Source organism: Tenrec ecaudatus, chromosome 1 (genome assembly GCF_050624435.1).
Source record: "Tenrec ecaudatus isolate mTenEca1 chromosome 1, mTenEca1.hap1, whole genome shotgun sequence".
NCBI lineage: Eukaryota > Metazoa > Chordata > Mammalia > Afrosoricida > Tenrecidae > Tenrec > Tenrec ecaudatus.
Genome location: NC_134530.1, coordinates 267,355,234 through 267,371,136, shown reverse-complemented (window position 1 = coordinate 267,371,136; position 15,903 = coordinate 267,355,234). Strand labels below are relative to the sequence as shown.

The following is a 15,903-nucleotide window of genomic DNA, read 5'->3' as shown; positions in this document are numbered from 1 at the left end:
CTCATGACTAGATCACTGAAGATATGGGTGCCACTGCAAAGTATGGTGAAGAAGCTAAATGGTGCCCAGTTATCAGAAATAATAGCATCTAAGGCTTGCTCTAAAAAAATAGCCATCTTTTGTGGCCTACATTTAAAAAAGAAAAAGAAAAAAGCAGCCATCTAAGTTTAGTGCCATCTAAGTCCATGGAAGAAGCACAATATCCTATGTGATCCAAGGATTGTAATAAGGCCCAAATCAGATGGAGGGAATGGTATTAGAGCTTACATTGTACCACTCAGTTGCAGAAGGCTATGGTTGATAATAGAAGCTCAAATTCCATTTTCAGGGTCTCCACATGGATTAAGTCTCTGGTGAATCCCCTTCTGATCAAAATCTGGGGATGTAAATAGTCTTGCTGTCAGATAGAGAGCATTGTAAAATTGATAATGGCAGATATAGTGGTTAAATGTAATATCATTTCATCTTCCTTTTGACCCATTTTAAAGTTGTTTCGGTTTTAAAAATTTGTTTTCTTTTTGATTGAGGACTTTTCTGTTTGTGTAGTCGCTTTTATTGTTATTTTTGCTTCCTGTTTGCACTCTGTATGATTTTGTAGATATGAAATCCAGGGTAGGTAGATCTATAGAGACAGTAACTGCATAGCAGGGAATTATAAGGAGAAATAGGGAGATAGCAGTGAGTATGAGAAGAAAATGTTCTGAACTTGATTGTGGTGGTGGCTGTAAATCTTCTTAATACGGTTGAATGATTAAATTGTATGATATGTGGAGCATATAGCAATAACTATTTTAAAAAAAAGTTAAGGCAGGCAGAAGAGCTATAAGCTTGTGGCTACTGAGGCACCCCCACCCCTGTGCTTATATGAAGCTAAGACTCAGAAAAGTTTTATTTGTGCTATGCGCTAATTTGAAGGTCTGGGTAAAATCCCATATAAGCTACTGGTTTTCCCAAATTGTTTTACATTTGCAATATGCTACTTCCAATCACTATCAGTTATTTCATATAAGTGAGTACCCTTTGAGTTTCTAAAGGAAAACCTGTTAAATTATTGATACAATTTAGGTCTCTGAAATTTCTATAAATTTCAGCATTTCTGAAATGATAATCAATAGTACTACTTTTTAATAAAATAAAATGACAATATCATTACCTTACAGAAAAAGAAATAAGGAGGTGATTAGGGCACAGTACCTTGCTTTTCTGCAGTAATTCTCAACGCGAAGCGAGTGTAGAAGAGGAAGTACACATTAGCACCACTTCGAGCAGTTTGCTAAGTGCTAGGTTGTGTACCCATACCTCACCTAACCACAGCAGCAGCATCTTATTTATTTGATATTGAGCTTCTGTGTAAGATTTTGTTTGGGGAATAAAAGAGTTACACTGGGTAGGGGTAAGAATTTTCACTCGTTTCAAGTTTACAATGTTCAACGTAAAGTAAGGTCATTCTCAGCACTCCTTTAACAATAAAATGTGACATAAGGCTATTTGAAGAGAAATATCTAAAATTATATTAAAGACATTTTATGAAATAAAGGACTGAAAGTAAAAAAGCAGTGAAAGGTCAAGCCAAAGCTGAAAATGATTAAAACTCTAAGTACACTGAACATCAAATAAGATATTAGATTCTGTCTTATACAACCCCTTATGTGCATAAAACTAACCCTGAACTTGCTGTCATCGATTCCAATTCATGGCAGTCCCGTATGTCCTCGCTGCTACTGAGTTGATTCTGACTCAGAATGATCCTATAGGAGAGTACAGACTTATCCCTGTGGATTTCCACGACTGTCATGCTTTATGGGAGTAGAGAGCCTCCTCTTCTCCCAAGGAACAGCTGGTGGTTTCCAAATGCGGACCTTGTGGTTAGCACCACAATGAGGAACCCACTAAGCCACCAGGGGCTTCCTACCCATACATCAGAAAGTAAAAGTGCTTCATAGGATTTTCTTGGCTGTAAGCTTCACTGAAGTCGATTGCCTAGTCTTTCTTCTGAGGTGCTGCTGGAGAGTTTCAAACCACAAACAACTTTGAGCTAGTAGCGGAGAGCAGATCACCTGTGTCAGTCAGAAACCTTATGTGCTCATGTATGACAGACTTAAAAGATGGTAAGTCCGGTGTACCTTCAGTGCTTTCCTGGTGGCTCTCACTTGAAGTAAAACTGTTAAGTTATAAATTGCACTTACCCAGCTCCATGCATGTTTTCCACTTGGTTAAGACTGGACTCAATCACAGAACTCAAAGCATCAAATTCTTCTACATGAAATGTTTTACACATGCCCCAGATTTTCTTAAGAGCAAGTAAAGCATAAAGTCGAATACTGAAATTGTGATTGAAACACCACTGCAGTACAACAACAAGGGCTTGCTTCAGAATTCGTTTCTGAAAAGAAAGGGATAGAGTACAAGCATTGACACAAGCAAATTCCTCACAAAAAAGAAAAGAAATCCCAGCTCTTATTTTCACTTTTAGTGTTGCAACATATCCTGCTCCTCCTATTAGGTTGCCTCTGTTAGCTGCTGTGGGGTCAATTCTGGCTCATGGCAACCCATGTGGAGAGTTCCATGGAGTTTTAATGGCTGTAACTTTTCGGACTCAGATCACTAGGCCTTCTGAGACATCTCTGGGTGGGTTCTACCTGAAAATCTTTGGATAGTAATCAAGTGCTTAGCCTTTGAGCCAGTGATACAAAGAGTCAGAAAGGTTCTAACTAAAAGCAAAATGGAGGGAGAACCATTTTTAATAAGGAAAGAGTTTAATAAGAAACTTAGTGGGTTACTCATTGTAATGCTAACTAACCACAAGGTCAGCAGTTTCTACATCCGTAAGAAGTAGTCTTGGAAACCCATACGGACAATTATGAAGTGTATATTGGACTCATTGTTCCATTATGAAGTGTATATTGGATATATCTCTGAGAAAAACATGAAATGGAATACTGGGAGAAAAAAATACTAAGTGAAGTGCATAAAACATTAAATGAAGTATACAAACCCAACAAGTTGACATGGCTAGAAAGAAAACCATAGGTGATAACAACTGGAAAAGGGCAACTACTGAAGGATACATTAAGCATTTAATTCTATCCTAGAAGTAAAAAACTAAGCAAGTTAAACAAGACAACCAACCAAAATACCATTAGAGGATAATTTTAAAAATTAAAAGCGAGGGAAAGTGTCTTCTAGTTCTTGAGTTTTATAAAGCACAAAATGTCGTATTAAACATACCATTAATTATGTCACCAAGTACCATGCACAACATTTTATAAATCTTGTTTGGCTTGCCACCATTCAGGGGTCTTCATTGAGCTAGTCCCCAGTGTTGTCCTTCCTTGCTCTGCCCCCTTATTCACTCTGTTCCCATCATTTTTACGGCTCATGCACCTGTTCCCTCTGCCTCGACAATCCCTCCAGACCTCACATGGCATGTGTACTTCTCTCTTTCAGGTCCCTGTTTATGAGTTATCTCCTTGGAAAAGCCTTGCCCGGACCTACATTCTGAAATAGCCTATGTGTTCCAAGTACTTAATTTTAGTCTACATTCTCATTTTGCTTTATTTCTCTTTAAAGTATTTATCACTATGTGATAGTACAGTCTTTATCAACTCTTTTTTCCTGCTAGAATATGAAGCTCCATGAGTCTAGGGAGAGTTTTGTTCATTTCCATGTTCAACTGGCATATAAGACATGGGATAAATATTAGCAGGAGGGATGGGGTGGAGGGAGGGGTGTAGAGAAATAATAAGAAAAAGAGGAGACAAAAACATCAAAATGATTTCCAAATTACCTCAAATGCAACAAGAGATTTCTGGACAACTAAATTCACTATGTATCTGATCTTCATGGTATCTGCTTACTACCCAAACATAAACCTTCTACTATTTATTAATGTGCTTATAGTATTATACCCCAAAGAGCACACGCTTCCTCTCTTCTGATACATCTTACATTGCTTTTCTCTCCCCTAACAATGCTTGTTTCCTTTTTCATGAACCTTCTCTCTCCCAATTCTCAAGTCAGAGAGGGTTTGTACCTCTTTCAGGCCTCGACATGGCTTCCAATTACTTCTCTAACTTCACGTGAAAAACTACCTACTCACCCACCTCAGGTGTTGTCTGACTTGCAGGAACTGCGAATATAGCTAATTACTTTCTGCAAGATTCTATAACCTGCAAGTTAGCTACATACATTATTTTGAATTCTTTACATTTTCTCACCCCTCTTGCCTATTCATTTACTTTTTGACCCTTTGGCCTAGTGGGTATGTGTTGGGCTGCTAACTGCAAGGCCAGCAGTTCAAAACCAGCAACCATTGCTTGGAAGAGAAGCCTTTATACTCTCATAAAGCATTATATTCTTGGAAGCCCACAGGGGCTCAGAGACCCACAGTTCTTTCTACCCTGTAGTATGGTCACTATGAGCTGAAAGCAACTTGATTTCAACAAAAGCACTGATACTTTATATATGTATGTGTACACACACAAGAAAGAAACTGATATCAAGAAAGTGGCTCACAGAGTTGTAGAAGGGAAGACTGATGTACAGCAAACACATTTTTGTGATATAGGGGGGTGATTTCTCACATGGACTGGGCCCCTCCTTCATTCAAGGAGTTAAGGGTCTATAAACTGGCTCAAACTGAATGGGTCATGACTCTATTCTGGTGATTTGAGTTAGAATGCCAGTCATCTGGCCTAGATTCTTCTGCTTGTACAGATCAAATATTTATTACAATTTCTACCTCTTCACTCCTAGGGAGCCCCTGCCTAAGTAGGGAGTGCCATAAGTCCCTATGACTTAGGCTATTCTGATGCCTACTTTGATTGTGTTGTCCCTTATAGTAACTATGCTTACCTTGTCGCTGTGGATTGGGTGTTGCCACTTGTCCTCTACCACCACAAGGCCCAATCAGTCCCATTTTAACTAGGTATCGTAAATCAATTAGGGCAGCTTCCATTGTCAGGCCAGATATATAGCAATCACAAGCAGTGTTCAGACGTGCAAATTTACTCCTCGCTGTTCTCTCAAAAACCCACAGGTGTAGTTCTACCATGTCCAATGTGGTTACTCTGAGTTGGAATCAACTAGATGGCAGTGCATTTGGTTTGGTTCTTGGTCTTCCTGAGACACACTATGTATGGGTCTCCTAATAAAATCTACTCTAAGATGCTAATTTCCCTTATCCTTTGGACACTTTCTTCTACAGCATATCTTGACTTATTGTAGACTATTGTTCAATCTATGCTTCAAGAAACCAACCAAATGATTAGATCCTCTCCTAACCCCTCAAGCTGAAACACTGAATCAGTCTTTGCTGACTGCATCTACTTCAGCACACTCATACTGATCCAACTTTTTCTTGCATATTTCCACACCCTTAACAGCTATTCCTACACCTATTCTCCAGGCTTGTTTGTACATATTAGAAAACTCTGGCAGTTCTTTAGGAGTATATATTGCTCCCCTTCTTGGTCATAGTTTTTTATTTCAATGTTCAGTACACCAGTTTAGCGATAGGTCTAAAAGTAACAATGGATGGTAAGGGTTTTGCTTGGGAAGTCTCAGCAATATCTCGTATGGTATCTCTGCCTCCGGCAGTGTTCCTAAAACAGTCCAAGTATCACATCAGCATTTACAGTGGGTCTAATATCTTTAAGTGGGGATGGGAGTGGGACTTAATAGATTAAGCTCTTCAGAAGGCAAGGGTGGTGCTGTGACTAAATGGAATTTGAGGGGTTAATATCCTCATATTCTTATCTATGCATAAAGTGACATCCCAAGTTCCAGAGTCCCATTTCCCCCCCAACCAATGCCTTATATTTAACACAAGACACGATCCTAAGATGGGAACTCAGCTGGTGTTGTAATTCAGCCACTGTTATAAGGCTCTGGGCTTTTTTGGGTCAATATCAGCTCTGATATTGCAAGTAATAAGGCTTTCTTTCATGGTACAGATGGAAACTTTGAGGTCTTTTAGGTAGTGCTTGCATTGTGCCCCTAAAGCCTTGACCTTTACCACTATTGAAAGCAGTATCAACAAGCCAGCTTCTCTATATTTCTCATCCTGATGAAATTGTGGAAAAATATCAAACATGGGATCACCCAGAGCCTCAGTTCTCATAACATATCCCCTTAGTGGTGACATTTGGGGTACTAACGATTCCACCTCAGGCCATGGATTAGCATGGAAGAATCATTCATACTAATGGAGGCAGAGTTAGCCATGCCTTGAGAACTAATGAAACTTGAGAATGAATTTAGAAAATTCCTCATGTTTTTTTACAGAACCACTCTTGGTACCAAATCTATAATGGTGGTGCTTCTCTAGAGAAGCAAAACCAAAAGAAATGTCTATCAATAAAGTGGTTCACACTGTTGTAGAAGTAAATCCAGTGTCGTTAAATTCTGCAGGTCAGATAGTAAGAGGACACATGTAGTTTCCAAGTCTGATGAACAAGGAAGCAGGAAGATGAACCCAGAATGAAGACAAAGCAGGGAAACCATGCTTGGTATATGAAGAGACGAATGAATCCAAGGTTGACAGGTCAGGTGGCAGGTCAAGTGGCAGGCTTTGATGGCTGGTACTGTCAACAGGCAATATGGCAGGCCACTGGATCAAGTCCAAAGAACCAGAGGTGAGTCAGGTTCAGGATCCAGGCAAGGAAGAAGCACAGACACACTCCAGTGTATACCTATTCATGAAGTTTCCCACAAGGAAACATTAAGGAGTTACAGCGTAAGGAGTTACATTGCACTCTGAATTTCCCATAATCACCTGGTGGCTCTCAGCAGATCTCGTCAAGCAGCTGATTATATCAAGTTAGGTCACATCTTGGAGAAGGTCTCAACTGCCAAACTACTGCAAATCCTGGCCCAGCAACGCTGACACAAAACCTAATTATCAAAGTGTCATTAGCCAGTAAACCAATGTACGTCTCACTCACCCTTACTTGCATGGAACATCTTGGTTGTATTTTTTTTCGGACTGATTTGTTCATTCTTCTGGTGAGCCATTCAATTTTCTTCACCATCATAATTCAAATGCAATATTTCTTCTTCTGGCTGTGTTTTTCACTGTTCAGATCTCACATGTTTATGAAATGACGGAAAAGCCCATGGCCTCTGTTCAACAAACTTTTTTCATCTAAGTAAAATCTTTTTAAAGTGTTAAGAGGCTGCCGATTGGGGTTTCTTACTGTTGCTTCTCTGGATATTGATATTTTTTATCTATGTAGAATGAAATAGCTGACCTCAATTTCATCTTATCACAGTATTTATCAACTAGTTTCTACTTGTGTTTCTTCACATTAAATTAAAATCCATACTTCAGTCTTTGATTTTTAACAAAATGTGCTTCAAGTATTCTTCATTTTTAGCAAACAAAATTCTGTCATTTTCACAATGCTGATTATTTTTCAGTCTTTCTGTGTTCGTCAGAAAGCTCAGCTTCTCAGATTGAAATGAAATGATAAAATTCTGCTGGACATCTTCCCCATTTCTGAATCACAAAGTATCCCCCCCTTGAACTGCCTTTTGATTCATGTCCATGTTCCACACGAGCAAAGTTAAAGCTTCTAGAATTCCCATTCTATAGTGTATTATGATGCACACATTGGAATGCCAATACAGCTCAAGGAAACATCTTTCTGCTATTTTCTGTTGTGGGCTGGGGTCCACTTAACATCAGCAACGATATCTTCTTCTGAATCAAGCCTTGCCTTTGGCAGTTCCCCTTCAATTTATGGCTGCGGTTGTTTTAATATCTTCAGCAAAATGTTGCTAGCATGTGATATTAATGTCATTGTTTGATAATTTTCATATTGAGTTTGACTGTCTTTAGAATGGGCTATTTTTAATTTATTTTTTGCTCATATTGTTCCAGCTTTGAGGCTTTCAGTTGGCTCTGTCCTTGACATACCTCTGTCTAAAACCAAAAATTTTTTAGTATTTCTTTATTTTCTGACACAAGATGCTCCAGGTTCATCTTTTACATCTCCTGTCTCAGTCATAGAAACAACTACTTCTCTAAGGAGTCCTGGCTACTTTTATTGGAGAATATTATTGGAAACCAAAATCAAAGAGCTTGATGTAATTATTTTTAAGTTAATAAAAGTAAATAAATGATTGAATGAATAAACATCATTGTCAATATAGTTTAGAATGCTCCCCAGAATCCTACCTCAAATACCTGGCTAAGGTAAAGATAGAGCACTTTTGGGGCTTAAACAATCCTTCTGCTTACATCTGTCTATAAAGGTTGTGTTCCTGAATGATAAAACTGCCTTATACGTTACACAGTATTTATGGTCCTCTGAGTATTGCTGAGAAGGGGCCTTCTTTCCCCCTTTTAGCTTCTATTGGGCATTTAGAGCTTTGGCCTCTGTCCTGTTTGTCAAAAGTTTTAAATCATTTTCACATTACTTAGTACATATTGCACACACAGGCTAAGTAACACTCTTAGATGAAAACAGAAAAGTATTAAATGATTATTTGAAGAAATATGCAAGCAAAGTATGCAACCTCAGTAACAGGTTTATCAGTTGGACACTTGTGACCTAGCTTGTGAGATACAGAGTAATGGGACTTTAGACTGTCCTTCAGAAGTGCACAATAGCCTTTACAGTCTACCCCATAAGAACTCAGTGTGGAAACCCTGGTAAGTGAACTGGACTTCACCTCTAACTCACTAGTAGACTTGGGACTTACGGCTATGATGATCTAAGGTGAGAAGCAGATGAATGCTATTCAAAGGTTATGAAATTGATGGTCATTAGAATTTGGTTGACAACTTTTGCTTTGAGGGAGCCCAGTGAAAAGTGGACTGGGATGACCATATATATAATATTTTAATGCCCTTCATGCTTTATTATGATATAAATTTTCTGGTAGGTATGGTTGTCTTTGTGAATGGATGTTACTAAAAGTTTTGCCGTATCACCAACCCCCACTGTTTATGCCAGTCACTTGAGTTTAATCTGTATAAGTCAATAATTAATATACTGTGGTTTTCAGCCAACCTATATTTTTATAATTTCCTTTTCTCACAGTGTTGCAAATTCTATACCATTTGCTAAATTAATGACACTACCAATAGAATTACCTATGTCCCAGGGGGATAACTGGTAATGTTCTACCTCATAAAATGATAATGATGTCTCGAAAATTAAACAGAGACATACATAAATTACAGCTATATGAATGGATTTGGGCCTTCAGCTCTCTGCTGATGCTGGACCTACCTCATGGAGAGATCACGGAAGGTGCTATAGCACTGTGTAGTAAAGAAACGAGATGGTATCTGGCTATTGGAATTAATAGTATCTGGAGTCTTAATGGCTTGTCTCAAAACAATGAGCCATCTAAGGGAGGTGTCAAGTCCACATGGGAAAAAACACAGACCTATGTGATGTAAAGATTTTAAATTAAAACTTTCAAATCCCAAAGAGGGAATGGTATCAGGGACTAAATTGTGTACACCTGGATTGCAAAGGGCAAACAATGGACAGTGGAAGCCAAAATCCATTTGCAGGGTCCCACCTGGATTAGGTCTCCAGTGAATCCCTCTGGCCATAGTTGAGAAATGTGAATAGCCTTACTATCAGACAGAGAACACTGCAAGGTTGCTAAGAGTGGATGTAGTTAGGTTAAAATGTAGTATCTGTATCATTTGATTTCTCTTTTGACCCATTTAAATTTGTTCTAGTTTTCAATATTTTCTTTCTTTTTTTTAAAACGTTTTATTAGGGGTTCATACAACCCTTATCACAATCCATACATACATCAATTCTATAAATCACCCTTGTACATTCTTTGCCCTCATCATTTTCAAAGCATTTGCTCTCCAACCCTTGGCATCAGGTCCTCTTTCTTTCTCCTCCCTCCCTCATGAGCCCTTGATAATTTATAAATTATTATTTTGTCACATCCTGCCCTGTCTGACGTCTCCCTTCACCCCCTTTTCTGTTATGGAGGAGGTCACATTCCGCTTTCTTTCTTATTGAGGTTTTCCTCTGTTTTAGTTTGTTATTGCTGTTGGGGTTTGGGGTATGCTGTTCAGTATGTACAATGAGTGCATCTGTAGAGGGAGGGGAGTAACGGATTACTGCTTTCCTAGGGCTACAGTAGGGAAATGGGGAGCTAATAAACACTGAATACAAGAAAGATGAAAATGTTCTCACATTGTGATGACGGTGTGAGTATCTATGATTGAACTATTAATTGTATGACATATGAATTATGTCTCAGTGAGACTGAAATAAACAAAACCAAAAAATGATGGTCAAAAAAAGGAAATAGAATGATTTCCAAAGCAGATTTGTTTGTTCTTAGGTATCTGAATTTATACATTTTTCAGATTTCCAAAATGTGATGATCCCATTGCACACATAAACATTTTTGGAGTGGGGATAAGATGCTTAGAAAAGAAAAAATAAAATATGTAATTCAAAGCATATATTTTAAAAAGGCTTAATGGTAAAAGAACATTTTTAATATCATATCTAAAATGAGTTCATTTTCATAACTTGTCTAAACTACTTTTGAACTGTTTAATTGAAATTATATTAGTTTCTTGTTTATTTTACTTCTCTCAATAGATGGTAAATTTTTCTCTTGCATATATTTAAAATAGTAAAGATTTAATAAAAGACTAATAATAGTTTGTCATACTTTATTGAATCTAAGACTTGTAGCTGCTGGATCTTCCCCTAACATGTCACCAGAACCATTCACAAAGCTTGGACATAACTAACTGCCAATGTGGTTGGCAGACATCGTAAATACCATTACCCTTAAGATGAATTATGATTTTAGAGATTATAATATAGAAGAGGGGAAGCCTGTCTTAGAATTGATGAAAAATATTAACAAGTAAATTTGACTTATCATTGTAGAAAGAACACTGAAAAATTCTATGAAATCTTTCCTTCCTATGAGTTACTATCAATACTTAACAATACTTGTTTAATTTATTTTCTTTTGCAGTCTACAGCGTATCAGTAAATCCTCTGTATATTGACTAATACAGAATTGTCCTCTAAATCTTATTAGCAGGTTCTTCTATATTCTTTACAGTTGTCATTGTTTAGTTATGATTTTTGCCTATGTGGTAAACCACTAAGGAAATTGCTTTAAACCTAAAAAAGATAAAAGATCTGGGGTTTACACACTTCAAATGATGGCAGCCATTTTCTCTTAGCTCTAGTGAAACTGTGGGATAAGCACTGAACTGTTAACTGCAAGGTCAGTGGTTCAAATCCACTAGTCGTTACTCCATGGAAGAAAGATGAAGCTGTTTGTTCCTTTAATGATTTAGTCTCAAAAATCCTATATGAGAATGGGGTTTGGTTTTGGTTCAGTTACCCAACAGCTTTTAATATGCTGACCTTAAATTTATGAAATATCTATGAGTTGGTCAAGGAACAAACTCATTCACTACCATGGAGTTGACTCTGACTCATAGCAACCTTAGAGAACAGAGTGGAACTGCACCCGTTGGGTTTCTGAGCCTGTACATATTTAGAGGAGGAGAAAATTTCATTTTACTCCTTTGGAGTTACTGGTGAGATCAAACTCCTGACCCTTTAGTTAGCAGCCAAATGCGTAGCCTACTACACACTGTCAAGGCTACTTATATATAAATAAGAGAGTTCTATTTGAAGAATTCTAAGTAAACACTTTTGTTTGCGTGTGTGCATGCCAATATATATTCCCTACTACTTGAGTATATGTGCACATTGAGGTGAAGACTGCAAAAAAATTTTAGAATTCTCTAAATTTAAAAATACTAATATAGACAGATAAAATACAATTTCTGAAAATCAAGTTTAAACTCAATCTATGCTTACCTTATCTGGAATATTTTGCATAATAATGTCCAAGTGTGACAAAACTGATAAAAATGTACAAATGCTTGTTTTAAATTTTTCTTCACTCTATAAAACAAAAAAAACAAGTAACCAAGTAAGTCCAGATGAATAATTAGCCATCTTAATCTTATTATAAGCATATGTGAGGCTCTTTACTGGATACAGAAGGGAAGACAGTTTCTTCACTCAAGTAGCTTACGGCCCATTTTAGGGTAGAGGGTTAAAAAAAGTAACCTTCTAAAGTTAAATGTCAATGCAACACAATCAGTACACAATTCTCTAGCTGTAAAATGAGGGCTGGTGCGAATCACAGGCATGGGAAGCCCGGTCTCACGGAGAGGGCATAGGGGAGCAGGATTGAGATGAGAGGGTGAAATAAAGGAAACAAAGATACAGAAGTAGATGTAAGCAATGGTAGCCAGACCAGGTTGGCAGGGAGATAATAGAGATGAAATTCACAGGTTGAATGGATTATACTGGAGAAGACTTTAAAAATTCATTTAAAATTATAAAAGTTTTAAATTGGAATTTAGAAAACTTCTCAATTATGTTGACTGAGAAAGCACATTATTTTTGTAATACAGGCAATCCCTGGGTGAAAAATATTTGATTTACAAAGGGGTACCCCCAAAACCAGAATTTATTTTTCAAAGTTATATATTTAAATTTTTTATAAAACAACTTTATCACCTTCAAAATACTCTCCATTATACTTAATACATTTGTCAAATTTATGATTCCATTTTTGGAAAATATTTTCAAATCTGTTTGGATGGCTGACAGCACCTCCCTTGTTTTGTTTTTCTTTTCACCTCTTCCATGTCATAAAATCACTTCCTTTCATGTCCCTCTTCATTCGTGAAACAGAAAGTCCTCGCATGGAGTGAGGTCAGGTGAATAAGGTGTGTGGGGCAAAAGAAGCCACTGAGGTGGCTACGTAGGCATTGCCGTGGTGGCAAAACCAGTCTCCCCAAACTAAATCAGGTCTTTTTTGTCGCACATTGTTATGCAATCCTTTTAGAACCTCTAAATAGAAAGTGTGATTAACAGTCTGACCTGGTAGAATGAATTCCAAATGCACTATCTTCCTCACATCAACAAATGAGCATCGGATTTTTTTGGATAGCCCCTCATATAACTGCCCTACTGGCAAACACCCCAGAAAGCTTTTTACTATCATAAAAATTTGAGGTGTGTCCATGCAGCGGTTCATAATACATTGGCGTGACGTTCAGATGAACACTGAAACATTATTGATGTTTTTATTAATATACTCGAGTATAAGCCAACCTGAATTATCAGCCAAGGCACCTAATTTTACCACAAAACTGCATTAACAATGTGCTCAAAAACTCGGCATACATGGTACTTTTTATGTTAACAATGTCTTAGTATAGCTGGAAGTATTTCTTTAATGCTTTCTATACACTGAAAGGTACAGTATATAAAATATACTAAGCATTTGACTCACTTTAGGTCAGCGACTCTCAACCTTTCACAGGGGTCGTCAGATTCGTAACAGTAGCAAAATAACAGTGATGAAGTAGCAATGAAAATAATTTTATGGTTGGGGGTCACCACACATAAGGAGCTGCATTAAAGGGTCACCGCATTAGGAAGGTTGAGATCCACTGCTTTAGGTAGAACAGTACCTTGCTGTTGCAGTTTACATGTAAATTTTACTTAAAGAAAGGCTTAATCAGGATTATTTTGTAATTCGGGGATCGTCAGTAATAAAGTGACAGACACCAAAAAGACTGGAAAGGAGACAACAGGAATAAAGGCCAGTTTTGAAACTGCATGAGGAAAATATGTGGTGTTTTATTCCTTTATTTAGCAAACATTTGTTGAATGTCCTCTCTGTGGAAATTGGTTTGTAATGGATGTATAGCCGGTTATGTTACTTGATGTTGTTAGCCTTTGTTACTTGACTTAATGCTGTCTCTGTGGAGTTTTTATAACTTGCTACAATGTCAGGAGGCAAACAGATTGGAAGTACCTGTCACCTGGAAGAGTAAGGTAATGCTGAGACTCTTGTTTACTGTTGGATACCAAAAGCCTAATTCCTACTATCTGTCAACAAAGACATCCTGAGACTAGTCTAAGACCTGAATTAATGTAAAACAACTGTACATAACTCCCCTAGGGTACTAATTCCAAAGTAAAAAACAATGTATTCTCTATACTTTTTTCCTTTTTTTAAACTAAACACCATTTAAGACAGCCTGCATTGCTATAGCTTTCCCTGCTGGTAAAAATGTCTAAAATAAAAGTTCTTTTTCTCCCTATCTTGGAGTTAGTGAATTAACTCTGCTATTCCAGGGCATGGGCCCATACTAGGTATCACAGATGGAAAGAGCATGTTGGGAGGATGTAAAAAATGAAATGTCTTGAAGACATTCTTCAAGAAAATCTAGTTATGAAGTAACAGTGAGGTATGGTGGTGAGAGATTGATGAGATGATCTGGGTAAATATCCACACACAAAAAATAGGTGAGACTTTGAGCATATTTAAAAGCAAATGGAAGCCATTTGTTTAAGGAGGAGATAGTGAGTGAACACAGAAGACTGGAAGCAAATTCCTCTACAGACCCGAAGAAACAAGGGACAGAACAACTATTTTTAGAGGAGAAAATTCAGGTCAGTCCTCTCTAGTACAAGAAGAGAAGTATACCCCAATAAAGACTAGACTGGATCTGTGTGCTTGTTAGAGGCAGGTTTTGCTTTGTAATGACTCATTTCTCTGTAAAATAGAGGTAAGGTCATAGTTGCAAATATAGAGAGAGTACAGTGCACATGTGTCCTTTTTTGGAAATCTATCCTGAATCCCTCTTCCAAGTTTGGAGAATGATTCCACCCCTTATGAATCTTGTGGGGTGCTAAAAATTCCAGATACTTTACTTTTTCAACCTTATCTTCTCCTGCAGAGCAGCTGGTGGGTTTGAAATACTGACCTTGTGGTCAGTAACCCGACAGGTAACCAACTATGCTAACTGCATGGTGAATAAAAAATACAGAACTCATTTACCTTACTTTTTAATAAATAACCAAAACCCTTCCCATCTCCGTCAGAATCAACCAGTTCTCAAATGGAAATTCTGATACACTAAAAATAATTCAAGGACTTCTTTCCTCATATCCATCAATTAATTCAGATGCACAATGGAATGATGCTAGACAACAGATAGTAAAAACTAGGTATATCTTCCAGCAGGCAAAATCTTTTTAAAATTAAAAACATACAAATAATAATTATATATATATATATATCCTTTACCTCTTTTACTTACATAAGAAAAACAATCCCAGAACTTTGGAAGAAATTGAGGGAATTTATGAAGAGCCAATATAATAAGCCATTCTATAGAATATTTTATAGATGCTTGATTATTGATGAAGCCAGCCTGGAAAATCTTGTCTATAATTCCATTCAAGAAATTCTGAAAGAAATAGAGTGCAGAAATTAAACTTTTTGTTATATTAATATCAAGTGCAATTAAAAAAAAAACAAGTGACTTATTAAATTTCTTTTTTTTCCAGGGAAGAGCGTGAACACAGTCCCCCACTAACACAGATTCTGCAGTCGAGTTTCCCACATTTGGGGAAATCGCAGGGGTCAGCACATCCGGAGTGCAATGGATAAGCCTCACCCTGGGAAAACCACCTTCCTGATCATGGTATCTCTCCTGCCAGGTAAGTATCTTATTAAATTTCTTATGGAAAAATAGACAACAGCGAATTTACCATTTTAACAATTTTTAAGTATACAATTCATTATCATTAATTACAGTCATACTATACAACCACAACCCTTCAGGATGTTGAGAAATTTCCCTTTCTACCAGTTTATTGATATTTGCCTTTGCTTTGTTAACATGAAAGGATGTGTGGTTGCAACGTTTCTGCACTGACTGAGATGACCCCACACTCTGCCTCCTTTGTTCTATCAATGCAGTCTAAGACAATGATTGCTTTTCTAGTGTTCAGAGGCCCTTGCACAATTTTGGCATCAATTCCCACAAAATTAATATTTAGT

The 15,903-nt window shown here is 37.3% G+C and overlaps 1 protein-coding gene and 1 non-coding gene across 2 annotated transcripts in view; both read right to left on the bottom strand.

Annotated features, from left to right (window-relative positions):
- The window catches only part of TARBP1 (tRNA guanosine 2 -O-methyltransferase TARBP1), a 153,921-nt gene that overhangs the window by 21,390 nt on the left and 116,628 nt on the right, over positions 1–15,903 (bottom strand). The window contains exons 22-24 of the mRNA XM_075532289.1: positions 15,158–15,307; positions 11,847–11,933; positions 2,187–2,383 (exon numbers count right to left, since the gene is read on the bottom strand). Coding sequence (XP_075388404.1) covers positions 2,187–2,383; positions 11,847–11,933; positions 15,158–15,307 — 434 coding nt within the window. The remainder of the gene's footprint in view (positions 1–2,186; positions 2,384–11,846; positions 11,934–15,157; positions 15,308–15,903) is intronic.
- On the bottom strand, positions 15,405–15,568 carry LOC142437911 (U1 spliceosomal RNA). The gene has a single exon (XR_012782412.1). It is a non-coding gene; the product is annotated as a U1 spliceosomal RNA (small nuclear RNA).